General features: G+C 42.5%; 1 protein-coding gene across 4 annotated transcripts in view; it reads left to right on the forward strand.

Annotated features, from left to right (window-relative positions):
- Window positions 1-15,541, forward strand: part of CTCF (CCCTC-binding factor) — a 54,084-nt gene that overhangs the window by 24,835 nt on the left and 13,708 nt on the right. For all 4 annotated transcript variants that reach the window (XM_032323584.1, XM_032323586.1, XM_032323588.1 and 1 more), the window contains 4 exons: window positions 7,929-8,718; window positions 9,083-9,253; window positions 13,465-13,598; window positions 15,404-15,524. In XM_032323584.1, the coding sequence (XP_032179475.1) occupies window positions 7,938-8,718; window positions 9,083-9,253; window positions 13,465-13,598; window positions 15,404-15,524 (1,207 nt within the window). In that variant the 5' untranslated portion in view covers window positions 7,929-7,937. The remainder of the gene's footprint in view (window positions 1-7,928; window positions 8,719-9,082; window positions 9,254-13,464; window positions 13,599-15,403; window positions 15,525-15,541) is intronic.

Here is a 15,541-nt window from a genome sequence, read left to right on the forward strand (position 1 = left end):
AGGTCATGATCTCAGGGTTCTGGGATCGGGCCACATCAGGCTATCTGCTCGGCAGGGAGCCTGCTTCCCCCTTTCTCACTCTGCCTTCCTCGTGATTCTCTGTCAAATAAATAAATAAATATTTAAAAAAGAAAGGAAAAGAGAAAACTGAGACAAGAGGGAGAGGTCTGATCCAGTAGGTTCCCAAGGTTGCAGGCCAGGCCAATTGGTAAGAGCATGGCCAAACCATAAGGGCCCCTGTTATAGGCCAGGCTTTTGCATCCTCCCACTTGACCAGTAGTCAGCAAGGGCAGATAAGTGTTCAGGTGCCAGTTTTCCTCTCTGCTGGCCCCAACATTTGCAAGTGCCAAGATCGCACTGTCACAATCTGAGGGAACCTTCTTTGGCCCTATTGTAGAAGTCGATCGAATGATTTTTCAAGATTTTGTTCATTTGAGAGGGAGTGAGAGCTTGAGCAGGGGTCAGGGAGAGGGAGGAACAGAGGGAGAGGAAGAACCAGACTCCCCACTGAGCAGGGAGTCCTACTGGGACATCCTAGGACCATGAGATCATGACCTGAGCCAAAGGCAGACACTTAACTATCTGAGTCACCCAGGCACTCCCAGAAATTACCATTTAAAATAAATAAATTAAAACAAATGTTTGTAAGCTTCACTTTGTCACCAGGATGACAGAAATATGCAAAAGATCTGTTGTGGGGTTTTTTTTGTTTTTTTTTTTTTTTTAAGATTTTATTTATTTATTTGACACAGAGAGAGCACAAGCAGGCTCCCCGCTGAGAAAGTAGCCCAGTGTGGGACTCGATCCCAGGACCCCGGCATCATGACCTGAGCCGAAGGCAGATGCTTAACCAACTGAGCCACCCACGTGTCCTGAAAAGAGCTGTTCTTCAGGAGACCAACCCACTTTCTAAGCACTTTGGTCAGTCATGGATTAGGGACTATAGTCCAGTCTCCTTATTCCTTTTCCAGTGCCATTGAATTGAATGTGATAGCCAGACATCCATATGGAGAGATCTCCTATAGAGAGTGAAATTAAGGAAATACAGATATGGATTTGAAAGATCTCTGGAGATAGCTGAACTAAAAAGGCTGGTACCTGGAGTGGCAATAGAGAAAGGAATAGAGCCTTGATGTGTTGGAAAGGGCAGGTGGAGCAGCTCTCAGAGGCGAAGAAGAGACCTAGGAAGGACAGAGGGAGTAAAGAGGCTAATGAAGTAGGAATACAAGTTTCATGCTGTCAATTGCCAGAGAAACTGAGATGGAGGGTGAGGGGAAGGCCTTTGGGTTAGCTGTTGTGGTTCCCGGTATATGGTGCTTATGGACCAAACAGAGGGACCACTGAGGCTAAAGAGTGAGTGGAGTCCTTTTCAGTATGGATATGTTCTAAAGGCAAGCAAAGCCTTATACAAGGGTGTGCAAACTAAGTATATGATGTCATCTCATCTATATAAAAATACATATCCATAAGGGGGAAAACAAAACAAAAGGGCTAGGTGATTATCTCTAGGTATAGGGATTGTGTATAACTTTTTTTTTAAGATTTTCTGTATCTGACAGAGATCACACATAGGCGGGGGGTGAGGAGGGTTGGTGAGGAGAAGCAGGCTCCCCGCTAAGCAGCAAGCCTGACATAGGGCTCAATCCCAGGACCCTGAGATGATCATGACCTGAGCCAAAGGCAGAGGCTTAACCCACTGAGCCACCCAGGTGCCCCAATAACTTTTTTTAAGATTTTTTTATTTTTGGGGTGCCTGGGTGGCTCAGTGGGTTAAGCCGCTGCCTTCGGCTCAGGTCATGATCTCAGGGTCCTGGGATCGAGTCCCGCATCGGGCTCTCTGCTCAGCAGGGAGCCTGCTTCCTCCTCTCTCTCTGCCTGCCTCTCTGCCTACTTGTGATCTCTCTCTGTCAAATAAATAAATAAAAATCTTTAAAAAAAAAAAAAAGATTATTTTATTTTATTTTATTTTTATTTATTTACTTGACAGAGATCACAAGTAGGCAGAGAAACAGAAAGAGAGAGGAGGAAGCAGGCTCCCCACTGAGCAGAGAGCCTGATGGGGGGCTCAATCCCAGGACCCTGGGATCATGACCTGAGCTGAAGGCAGAGGCTTTAACCCACTGAGCCACCCAGGCACCCCTAAAGATTTTGTTTTTAAAATAATCTGTACACCCAACATGGCGTTTGAACCCACAATCCCGAAATCAAGGGGGCCCCCCCCCCGACAGAGCCAGCCAGGTGCCCCATGAATAACTTTAAAATACATATATTTTATGTGCTTCACTTTTCTGATTTCTCTAAAAAGTGAAGTACATAAAATATATATATATTATATTTATATTTTAGATTATACTTCTATAATCTAAAAAATACTGTGTTCTGAAGGAATGTGTAAACCCCTTTTTAGTAGTGTTGGTCCACAAAAATGTTTGAAAAATGTAGAAAGCATGGCTGACTAAAGGGGAGAGGAGGGGGAGTGTAAGAGTATTTTTTTTAATTCAGTTTAACATATAGTATATTACTTTTTTCAGAGATAATTTAGTGATTCATCACTTGCATATAACACCCAGAGCTCATTACACCAAGTGCCCTCTTCAGTGCCCATCACCCAATTACCCCATCCCCTCCAGCTATCCTCAGTTTGTTTCCTGTAGTTAAGAGTCTCTTTGTAAGTATTCTGTGCATGTTGTGTGGCTAAGTGAAACTGAGTGGAAACAGAGCTGATTTTGTAGAGGAAGAGAAGAAATGGATCATAACTGGAAGGGGTGGGACGGCTGGCAGAGCACAGTCCTCAGGGAGTGGGAGGAGAGACCTGGTCCAGGCTATTAGGTTAGTTATTGATTCAGAGAAGGGACTCCATTCTCTTGGGGAAAGTTAGGTAAACAGATCCACTGCTTGAGGGGATGCTTTGAGTTTTCTAAGCAGTGTATGGGAGAGGCCTGTGCCTTGCTACTTTGTATCTGACTTTTCTCTGTAAAAACTGAACCTGCTGCTTATCAAGACCCTGAGTAGAGGCTGATGTTCAGGAACCCTGTGCCGTGTGTTTTTTCAGTGAGAGAGTACTCTGTCTGCTCAGCTCCCTGGCAACACAGTTGGTTTGTTTGTACTCCTTGTACCATTTCTTTTCTACCTGGTTTATAATTCCAGTGATTTCTTTTAGGTTAGACTTGATTATTATAGAAAGTTATTATAGCAGGTTATTTATAAGTTATTTATATTTACAAGTTCAAGCCAGAGGGGAGATGGGTTTTTTTACAACCCGACAGAGCTCAGAGATTAAATGTTTTTCCTTCACCAGTTTTACAATAGAAGATATCTAAATAGCGTGGGATTATGTAGTGATTGTCTGGCAGGGTCAGTATTAGCATTTCTGGCTTATGAATTTTTTGTTCTCTCTGCTTGGTATTTTTCCCAAGAATGTCACCAAGATAGATGGGCTTTTTCTCTGTTCCCTAATTCTAGCATTTGGAATTACCCATTCTTGTTGGAGTACTAATTTGGGGACCTTCCTGGCCTGAAAATTCTCTTTTTAAAAAAATCTGTGAAGAGCAGTGGTATAAAGTAGTACTTCTCAAACTTTAATGTAGGAAATCACTTGGAGATCTGTTAAATTGCAAGTTCTGATTCTGTGGGTCAAGAGGAGAGCCTGGGGCGCCTGGGTGGCTCAGTGGGTTAAGCCGCTGCCTTCGGCTCAGGTCATGATCTCAGGGTCCTGGGATCGAGTCCCGCGTCGGGCTCTCTGCTCAGCAGGGAGCCTGCTTCCCTCTCTCTCTCTGCCTGCCTCTTCATCTACTTGTGATTTCTCTCTGTCAAATAAATAAAATCTTTAAAAAAAAAAAAAAAGAGGAGAGCCTGAAGGGGCACCTACCTGGCTCAGTTGGAAGAGTGTATGACTCTTGATCTCAGAGTTGTAAGTTTGAGCTCCAGAGTTGTAAGTTTGGTGTAGCGATTACTTAAATAAATAAAAAACTTAAAAAGAATTGTTTAAGGGGTGCCTGGGTGGCTCAGTGGGTTAAAGCCTCTCTCTGTCTTTGGCTCAGGTCATGGTCCCAGGGATCAAGCCCCACATCGAGCTCTCTGCTGGGCGGGGAGCCTGCTTTCTTCTCTCTCTCTGCCTGCCTCTCTGCCTACTTGTGATCTCTGTCTGTCAAATAAGTAAATAAAATCTTAAAAAAAAAAAAAAAAGAATTAAGGAAAAAGAATAGAGGGGCGCCTGGGTGGCTCAGTAGGTTGAGCCTCTGACTTTGGCTCAGGTCATGATCTCAGGGTCCTGGGATCGAGCCCCGCTTTGGGCTCTCTGCTCGGCAGGGAGCCTGCTTCCCCATTCCTCTCTGCCTGCCTCTGCCTACTTGTAATCTCTGTCAAATATGTAAATAAAATCTTTAAAAAAAAGAAAAAAGAATAGAGCCTGAAGTTTTGTGGGGTCTTTTGTTTTGTTTTGTTTTTTGGGGTTTTTTTTAGATTTTATTTATTTATTTGACAGAGATCACAAGTAGGCAGAGAGACAGGCAAAGAGAGGGGGGGAAGCAGGTTCCCTGCCAAGCAGACAGCCCGACTCAGGGCTCGATCCCAGGACACTGGGATCATGACCTGAGCTGAAGGCAGAGGCTTTAACCCACTGAGCCACCCAGGTGCCCACGTTTTGTGCTTCTGATAAGCTCCATGGTTATGCCATTGCTGCTGGTCCTTGGACCATGCTTTGAGTAACAAAGATATATAGCAGTGCTGTCCAACACAGTAATAGCACCAACCCCATGGGACTGTTGAGAATTTACAGTGTGACTAGTTCACATTGGTTATGTTGAGTTCTCCATACCTACCTGCTTTACCTTAAACCATTGTACCTGTTCTGTCCCTTAAGTTAGGTAGTAACTCCTTAGAGGTGCCTGGCTGGCTCATTCAGAAGAGTATGTGACTCTTGATCTCGGGGTTGTGAGTTCGAGTCCCACGTTGGGTATAGAGATTACTTAATTAAATAAATTTCTAAAAATACGTAAATATGGGGTGCCTGGGTGGCTTAGCCATTAAGCAGCTGCCTTTGACTCAGGTCATGTTCCCAGTATCCTGGGATCGAGCCTCGCGTCGATCTTAGTGGGAAGCCTGCTTCTCCCTCTCCCACTCCTCCTGCTTATGATCCCTCTCTGTCAAATAAAATCTTTAAAAAATATATTATAAAAAAAATACGGGGGCGCCTGGGTGGCTCAGTGGGTTAAGCCTCTGCCTTTGGCTCAGGTCATGATCTCAGGGTCTTGGGATCGAGTCCCGCATCGGGCTCTCTGCTCAGCAGGGAACCTGCTCCCCTCTCTCTCTCTCTGCCTGCCTCTCTGTCTACTGTGATTTCTCTCTGTCAAATAAATAAATAAAATCTTTAAAAAAAATGTAAATAAGTAAAATAGATAGCAACTCCTCGAATGCAGGACCAGGCCTCACCTGTCCCTCTGTGGTCTTTATACTGCCTTGTAGGTGGTTCTAACTGCCTGTGTGGGTACAGTGTTAAGGTGTCCCAACAGAGAATTAGAGAAATGTGTCTCTAATGGAAGTACCAAAATCTTCACTTAAGAGTAGGGCAAGAATACAAAACCCTTTAATTTTGAATTAACCTTGTATATACTTCAATTATCTTGTGAATTAGATGATTGTTCAGGTCCATTTTACTCTTAGGTGTCTGGGTACTTTGGTACTCACAAGATTTAAGAGCCAGAAACTATGAATTGGCTCATTTTTCTTTTCCTGTTTTTTGTTTTTTTGGTTTTTTTTTTTTGGTTTTTTTTTGTTTTTAAATCTTCAGTTAGCAGTATCTACCAACCTAGTCATAGTGCTGTGAAGCAAAAATGTCTTGTTGTACATGGTCCCTGTCCTCAAGGAATTCATGGTCTCACAGAGGAGAGATACATGAATGTCAGATTGATGGTATGACACAGGAGGTAGTGTTGTGTGGTAGCCACAGTCAGGACCATTGGAGTCTGGATCCAAGGTTTGATTCTGGCTCCAAGAAAACGGTGAGAAAATATGATAGGATATTTTCTAAGGTAGAATTTAGCTAAAAATAGCAAAGCCCTCTGCCAGTGTTTTTATTAATAGATACAGGAAATGTAAAGGATTTGAACTAGTTTTGTTAATAATTCTCTAATATCATCAAATACCCAGAACTGGGGGGAAAAAAATCCAGAGATGAATCTAATTGTCTCAAGTCCTATTTTTTTAAATAATTTGTTGGTTTGCATCAGGATCCAGAAAGGTCCATATGTTGTGGTTGATTGCTGTATTTCTTTTTTTTTTTTTAACATTTTATTTATTAGAGAGTACGCACACAGCAGGGGGATTGGCAGTCAGAGGGAGAGGGACAAACAGGCTCCCCACTGAGCAAGGATCCCGATACGGGGCTCAATCCCTGGACCCATGACCGAAGCCGAAGGCAGACGCTTAACTGACTGAGCCACCCAGGCGTCTGCTGTATTTCTTTAAAGATTTATTTATTTGAGAGAAAGTGCACACACACTTGTGAGCAAAGGGAGGGTCAGAGGGAGAGTCTCAAGCAGACTCCCTGCTGGGTGCAGAGCCCTATGCCTAGTTTGATTCCAGGGTCCTGAGATCATGACCTGAGCTGAAACCAAGAGTTGAACTGACTGGGTTGCCTGGGTGGCTCAGTCGTTAAGCAGCTGCCTTAGGCTCAGGTTGTGATCCCAGGGTCCTGGGATCGAGCTCCACATCAGGCTCCTTGCTTCATGGGAAGCCTGTTCTCCCTCTCCCACTCCCCATACTTGTATTCCCTCTCTTGCTGTGTCTCTCTCTTGTTAAATAAATAAATAAAATCTTAAAAAAAAAAAAAAAAGGAGTTGAACTGACTGAGCCTCTCAGGTGCCCCAATACTGTATTATTATTTTTTTAAGATTTTATTTATTTATTTGCAGAGTGAGGGCACAAGCAGGGGAAGCAATAGAAGGAGAGGGAGAAGCAGGGAGCCTAGCGCAGGGCCGATCCCAGTACCCCAGGATCATGACAGAAGCCCAAGGCAGCCACCCAACCTTCCGAGCCACCAAGGAGCCCCCGAGTACAGTAATTCTTAGATCTCTTTTTGTCTGTCAGCATTTCTCAACCTCAGTATTATTGACGTTTATGGACCAATAATAATTCTTTGTTATGGAGGACTGAACCTGTGCGTAGCAGAGTACTTAGTGACATCTTTGGCCTCTACGCACTAGATGCTAGTGGCCCACCCACCCTAGTAGTGACAACCAAAAATGCCACAGGCCTTGCCAAATGCCCCCTGGAGGCATTCATCCAGGTTGAGAACCATTGATGTGTACATTCTCCCTCTATCCTTCTCGTTTTTGTCTTGGTGGTTTATTTGCAGAAGAAACTGGGTAGTCAATCCTGCAGAGTTTCCTTCAGTCACAATTACACTGATTTCATCCCGGTAATATAATTTAACATACTCTCTCACCAGGGCGTCTGGGTGGCTCAGTTGGTTAAGTGTCTGACTTTGACTCAAGTCACGATCTCAGGGTTCCTGGGATCAAGCCCCTCATCAGGCTCCTTGCTCAGCAGGGAGTCTGCTTCTTCCCCTGCCCCTCCCCCCTGCTTGTAAGCGCACACATTCTCTCTCTCAAATAAATAATCTTTAAAAAAGAAACAAATTCTGTCACCAATTTCCTGTTAATTGGTGGTTGGATTTAGAGACTTGATTATTTTCAGATTTTTTGTTTTAATAAGACTGCTTCATAATGGTAGTTTGTTTTTCCATCAGGAGGTTCATAATACCTGTTGTCTTTTTTGAATATTAACAGCCATTGATTTCCTAATTCATTTTTCAAGGGTCCTTTTGTTTTAAAATGTATATATTTTCACTTAGACAAGCTTTATTTTAAATAACAATCTGTGGAATGAATGAAAGAATAAATAACAATCTGTGTTCTCCCTTAATAAAGGAAGGGGAAATGGAAGGTGAGGCGGTTGAAGCCATTGTTGAAGAGTCTGAAACTTTCATTAAAGGAAAGGAAAGAAAGACTTACCAGAGACGCCGGGAAGGGGGCCAGGAAGAGGACACTTGCCACCTGCCCCAGAACCAGACTGATGGGGGTGAGGTGGTCCAGGATGTCAATAGCAGTGTACAGATGGTGATGATGGAACAGCTGGATCCCACCCTTCTTCAGATGAAGACTGAAGTAATGGAGGGTACAGTCGCTCCGGAAGCAGAGGCTGCTGTGGACGATACCCAGATCATAACCTTGCAGGTTGTAAATATGGAGGAACAGCCCATAAACATAGGAGAGCTTCAGCTTGTCCAAGTACCCGTTCCTGTGACTGTACCTGTTGCCACCACTTCAGTAGAAGAACTTCAGGGGGCTTATGAGAATGAAGTGTCTAAAGAGGGCCTTGCAGAAAGCGAACCTATGATATGTCACACCTTACCTTTGCCTGAAGGGTTTCAAGTGGTGAAAGTAGGGGCCAATGGAGAGGTGGAGACACTAGAGCAAGGAGAACTTCCACCTCAAGAAGATCCTAGTTGGCAAAAAGACCCAGATTATCAGCCACCAGCCAAAAAAACAAAGAAAACCAAAAAGAGCAAACTGCGTTACACAGAGGAGGGCAAAGATGTGGATGTGTCTGTCTACGATTTTGAGGAAGAGCAGCAGGAGGGTCTGCTATCGGAGGTTAATGCAGAGAAAGTGGTTGGTAACATGAAGCCTCCAAAACCAACAAAAATTAAAAAGAAAGGTAAAATGAGTTTATCCATTGTATTCTCATAAAGATAAAGCAAATAAGGGATAAAGCAAATAAGGGTGTATGTAAATTATTTTTTAGTAAATGGAATTTTCTTTCCTCTTTTTTTTTTTTTTTTAATAAAGATCATGAGCTGGGTACCAGTCCTTTTAGCCAGAATAACAGTTATTCCAAATTCAGTATATTTTAAGTCCTGAAGACAAACCTATTAGTGGCATGAAATAGTAACAATACAATATGACTTAAGTTGGATTTAGTTTAAAAAGACTAATGTAATTTATTTGTAGAAATTTAACATTAGGAGTAAACTTAACACTTTGAAACCTTGCAAGATGTAAGTGTTTTGTTTTTCATATAGGTGTAAAGAAGACATTCCAGTGTGAGCTTTGCAGTTACACATGTCCACGGCGTTCAAATTTGGATCGTCACATGAAAAGTCACACTGATGAGAGACCACACAAGTGCCATCTCTGTGGCAGGGCATTCAGAACAGTCACCCTCCTGAGGAATCACCTTAACACACACACAGGTGCTGGATATGAATGTTGGGGGCTACAGCATAGCAAAGGCTAAAACTTGGGTTTTGAGTATCATCCAGGCTGGTTCAGGTGGGAAGTTAATAATGATTTTTGTTCTTTCTTATGCTGTAATCCTGATTTATTATAAGCAGATGAATTTATAGACAAATGTAAAGAAAATTTAGTGGAAAATAATCCAAACTGTTAAAGGGTGGTGATCCAGAAAAAAATTATCTATGGCATTAACTAATTAAACTAATCTATGGCATTAACCTGTAATATTTCCTAAAGGACATCACCATTATGTTGTTAAGGTTTTAACGTCAGTGACAAAACATGACCCCCAAAATTCCCAGGCAACAGTTGCCAGGCATTATAAGGATGAACATTAGAAATAGCAACACAACTCTGCTATTGTAAAAACCATGGTTTCTGGTTGTTTCACTTCAACAAAGGTAAGTAATTCATAACCTCAGAAAGGAAAGTTGAAGGTGTTACTCTAGCAGTTCAGACACCTACTTATTTGTGCTCCATACATACTTTAATATTCTTTTTTTTTTTTTTTTTAAGGTTTTATTTATTTATTTGACAGAGCACACAAGCTGGGGAAGCGTGGCAGGCAGAGAGAGGGGAAAGGGAGAAGTGGTCTCCCAGCTGTGCAGGGAGCCCGATGTGGGGCTCGATCCCAGGACCTTGGGATCATGACTTGAGCCGAAGGCAGGTGCTTAATGGACTGAGCCACCCAGGTGCCCCTGTGCTTTAATTTTCTATATTAGCATCATGTTGGCTATGGTCAGATCCCATGAGTCACTAAAGTGGAGGGACTCCTGGAGCTCTCTTTAGGTTCTCTTCTGGGTTCTTTGCTCTTTGAGTATTGGCATTTGCTACTAGTGTTAATAGAAACTTATCTCGCACAGTCTTGATGCAGAGTAGCTCTCCTCTCTCCACATTCTCCACTTAACACAGCTCCTGTTTTTGATTTGATGGGCTGGTAGTCTACTGAGCATGACCAAGTTAAGTTTGGCCTGTAAGCAATGGGTGCATTAGTATATTCTTTGCTAATACGATCTGGTCCCTTTTCATTATTTCTCTGCTTTCTAGTCAAGACACTTGATAAAATACTTCATTTGGTAGTTGGAAGACACTATGAAAGGGCATGTAACTAGGTAAAAGCGTTTGGCCACATAATAGTACTTCCTAAAATGGGAGTGCTTGATGCGGCCACAGTGTGTCATGGTCTAGTCCTCAGGTTTGAAAATAAGAATGTGGTCCGTTTAGTCGCTCAGAGCTCTTTCGGCAGAACTTATTCATACTAATCGAACTCTAAAGGGTCAGATGCAATCAGAAAATCAATTTCCTGGCCCCTTGGTGGCTCAGTTGGTTAAGCGACTGCCTTTGGCTCAGGTCATGATCCTGGAGTCCCAGGATTGAGTCCCACATCAGGCTCCCTGCTTGGCAGGGAGTCTTCTCCCTCTAACCCTCGCCCTTCTCATGCTCTCTTTCCCTCTCTCATGCTCATGGCGCTCTCTCTCTCGCTCGCTCACTCTCTTTTTTTTTTTTAAAGAAAATCAGTTTCTGATGAGGAATACACCTTTTCATTTTCTGAATGCGGTTGTATTGCATGTTAGGGGACACCCTTGACTATATCAGTAAGATGTCATGATTGAAGGGTGACTTGGTAAGCCTGGACCCTGAGCAGAGGGACACAAGCAATCATGTGGTGCAGCCCAATGAAAATCTCTGTTGTACAGCAGTGTCTGCTGCTTTCCCAATTGCCATGCTTATATCTACCAGTAGCAGGCTTCTTTCTGTCCCCTAGATAGTACTAGGTAAGTAAACATTAGAAATTCTTGTTGGTTTTCAGTACAGTTTATCCTAACAGAAATGGACCCTGCTTTCCTTCTCGTTAATTGTTGTTTTATTTAACTCTCTGTACTGCCAAACTCTTTTTTAAAGACAAGAACTCTGTCTTTCACTCCTACATCCCCAGTGATAATAAAAAAGCAAACTGAGCAAATGAACATTCCTTGAAATTTCTTAGTTACTATCATACTTTAATCATACTTCCCACTTGAGGGGTCTCTCAATCTCAGAATGCTTTCCACAGATGGCTGGTCCCATTCATTACATTGTGACTTTCTAATTCTGTTCTCAGAGGTAGCCTTCCTTTGATTTTGGTGTTCAGAGTTACTTTGTTGTCATCCCTTACCTGCAGTGCACAATTAAAGCTGGTCCATGGTTTTTGAGTAATTGTGTATGAAAACAGCACTGTGTTCTGCTGTCAGCTTATCTCCTTATTGTCGTCATTACCTGCGCCTATTTCCAATGCTCTGTTTAGAATGTAAAGTGACTAGGGACTCCTGGGTGGCTCAGTTGGTTAAGCAGCTGCTTTCGGCTAAGGTCATGATCTCAGCGTCCTGGGATCGAGTCCCACATCGGGCTCCTTGCTCAGCAGGGAGCCTGCTTCTCCCTCTGCCTCTGCCTGCCATTCTCTCTGCCTGTGCTCGCTCTCTCCCCCTCTCTCTCTCTCTCTGATAAATAAATAAAATCTTTAAAAAAAAAAAAAAAAAGAATGTAAAGTGACTAGAGAAGATCCACTAATGTAATCAGTCACTTATACTGTGGGGCTGCTGTGTGAGGAAGACCTACTAAAAACAGTAAGATTCCTTCAGTAAAAGGGGAAAGGAAAAAAAGTATATTATTTGTTTGTAAAAATGTTTAAATATTCCATGAATTGACATTCAGATCACAGAATATTAGAAATGGATGTTTGAAAGAGATCTGTTAAGGGGTACCTGGCTGACTCTGTCAGTAGAGCATGTAGCTCTTGATCTCAGGGTTATAAGTTGAAGCCCCACATTAGGTGTAGAGATTATTTTTTTGAAAACGGTAATCTTGGGGCACCTGGGTGGCTCAGTGGGTTAAGCCTTTGTCTTCGGCTTAGGTAGTGATCTCGGGGTCCTGGGATCAAGCCCCCAGTCGGGCTCTCTTCTCAGCCAGGAGCCTGCTTCCCCCATTCTCTCTGCCTGCCACTCTGCCTACTTGTGATCTATCTCTCTCTGTGTCAAATAAATAGAATCTTAAAAAATAATAATAAAAACGGTAATCTTGGGTGCCTGGGTGGCTCAGTGGATTAAAGCCTCTGCCTTCAGCTCAGGTCATGATCCCAGGGTCCTGGGATCAAGCACCGCATCGAGCCCTCTGCTCAGCAGGGAGCCTGCTTCCTCCTCTCTCTCTGCCTGCCTTTCTGCCTACTTGTGATCTCTGTCTGTCAAATAAATAAAATCTTAATTTAAAAAAAAATATGTGTATTTAAAAAAAAAGAGATGCTCAACCTGCCTAGCCACCCAGGTGTCCCAAGGTGCTCTATATTTTTTTAATCAAGAGTTTAAATCAGGTATGTGGGTGGCTCAGTTGGTTAAGCATGTGCCTTGGGCTCAGGTTATGATCCCAGGGTCCTAGGATTGAGCCCTGACTGCCCCCCCCACCCCCGCCCGCCGTCCAGTACCCTGCTCAGCAGGGGAGTCGGCTTCCCTCTCTCCCTCTGTCCCTTTCCCTGCTTGTGCACATGTTCACACGTTTTCTCTCTCTCTCTCTCTCTCACTCTCTTTCTCAAACAAATAAAACCTTGTTAAAAAACAAGAGAGGGTGCCTGGGTGGCTCAGTGGGTTAAGCCGCTGCCTTCGGCTCAGGTCATGATCTCAGGGTCCTGGGATCAAGTCCCGCATCTCTGCTCAGCAGGGAGCCTGCTTCCCTCTCTCTCTCTGTCTTCCTCTCTGTCTGCTTGTGATCTTTCTCTGTCAAATAAATAAATAAAATCTTAAAAAAAAAAAAAAGTTGAAACAGACTTTTGGTCCAGAGTGATCAGAATTCATAAACTAGGGATAAAAATGATTTTGGTTTTTGGCCAGCAAATGAACTCACAAGTATAGGTAATATGCTCCATGAAGGACAGATCTTTCAATATCACTGCAGTGGTCTCTGGCCAACTGAGTGGAGTTTAATAGTAATTCTTGCCACGAGTATTTAAAAAAAGCAGTGGGCGGGGGGGGGGGGCAGATTTTTGTATTCAATTGACTTGTTGCTTTGGAGTTACTCTCAGGCTAGTGCAAGTTTATTGAGATGACCAGGGTTCAGCCTAAAGCTGCAGTTCCATCAGACATTGAACTGTCATTAACGGTGCCCTTGATCTTTTCTTCCTATTATAATCCCCTTTCTCTAGGTACTCGTCCTCACAAGTGCCCAGATTGTGACATGGCCTTTGTGACTAGTGGAGAATTGGTGCGGCATCGTCGTTATAAACACACCCATGAGAAGCCATTTAAGTGTTCCATGTGCGATTACGCCAGTGTAGAAGTGAGTGTTGAGCAACTTGTTGGTTCTTCTCTTAAGACCATGATTCCAGTATTAGGATAAAAACTACCCATACTGACTTAAGATGACATAGAAAATCTTATGAAATTATTAACTCTCCCACTCCCCTTCCCTGCCACCCAAAATACTAAAACTGTAATGAATGTGAAAGATTTACCCATTTTAAAAAACACTTGTACCACATGTTATCATAGGTAAGGTGTATGAAACATTAAAGAAACAAATAACTGTACCCAGCGCATTTAAAAATGGAAAATTTGGGGGCACCTGTTTGGCTCAGTCGGTTAGGTGTCCAGCCCTTGATCTCAGCTCAGGTTCTCAATCTCATAGTTGTAAGTTGAGGCCTGGCATTGGAGCCTACTTTGGGGGGAAAAAAAAAGGAAAAGAAAATGTTACCTCCTTTACTAAATGAGGCTATATCGTTATCAAAACTGGGTAAGAATGCTACCAAAAAGAAAAGGGTATCTTATTCTCACAGAAAACTAAAACTAAATCAAATTATTCACCAAATTTAATAATATATTTAAAAAATAAATGATTACTAAATAGAAGATATCTAAAAGGGACGCCTGGGTGGCTCAGTTGGTTGGACGGCTGCCTTCGGCTCGGGTCATGATCCCGGAGTTCCGGGATCGAGTCCCACATCGGGCTCCCAGCTCCATGGGGAGTCTGCTTCGCTCTCTGACCTTCTCCTCGCTCATGCTCTCTCTCACTGTCTCTCTCTCAAATAAATAAATAAAATCTTTAAAAAAAAAAAAAGATATCTAAAATACAAGGAGAGTTGAACATCAGAACATTATTGGTGTGTGCTACATTGAGAGGTTAAAGAGAAACCATGTGATCTTTCCTACAGATTACTGAAAAACTATAAAATTTAGTGTTCATTACTGTTTAAAGTCCTAGCAATTTAAGAGTAGAAGTGGCTTTACTCTAAACCAGAAACCCGCAGTCAATCCTTTCCAGTTAACTTAAGCATTGGGAGTATGCCCATTAAAATTTGGAACAAGACGGGGTGCCTGGCTGGCTCATTCAGAAGAGCATCCAACTCTTGACCTCAGGGTTGTGAGCCCCACATTGGGTATAAGATTACTTAAAAATAAGTAAATAATCAAAATTTGCAACAAGACATTTGTTCTTATCTTTATTGCTTCAACATTGTCATTGTATTGGAAATCCCAGCTAAATAAGAAATGAATTATACATGGTAAAACAAAACTAACGTATTGCAGATATACTTGCTTATCCCAAAAAATCCAAGAGTATCAGCTGAAAAAAAAATTTAGAGCAGTAAGAGTCCATTTGGGTGGCCAGATACAAGAAAAATACACAGAAGCCAGTAACTTACCTTTATGATACATAGCAGGAAACTGGCTCACATTCTAATAGCAATAAAATTATTTAGGGATAAAATATATCTGATACCTGTGTATCTGGAAGGAAAGTGATCTGTAGATAAGCATGGATTACTTCAGCTCTTACAGAGAATTTCAAATCTATACAAAAGCAGAAAATGTATATAGAAATAGATAAAATAGAATAATACACCCCCATGAATCTCTCACCCAGCTTGAATAGTTATTAATAACCAATCTTGAGTCATCTATGCCCTATCCATTTATTTACCCTCTTTGGATTATAAGGATTTGAGAAATAAAAGTTACAAATAAGGAGGAAGAAATATTATATTTTAGACCTTTTCTGTACTCTGAACTTCAGTGCCCAGAAGCAAAGCTTTTGTGCCTAACCCATAGCATTCACATTACAGTCGATGTGCTTTCATGTTTCAGGTCAGCAAATTGAAACGTCACATTCGCTCTCATACTGGGGAGCGTCCGTTCCAGTGCAGCTTGTGCAGTTATGCCAGCAGGGACACATACAAGCTGAAAAGGCACATGAGAACTCATTCAGGTAGGACATCTTCTCTC

This window comes from Mustela erminea, chromosome 19, assembly GCF_009829155.1.
Source record: "Mustela erminea isolate mMusErm1 chromosome 19, mMusErm1.Pri, whole genome shotgun sequence".
NCBI classification, from domain to species: Eukaryota; Metazoa; Chordata; class Mammalia; order Carnivora; family Mustelidae; genus Mustela; species Mustela erminea.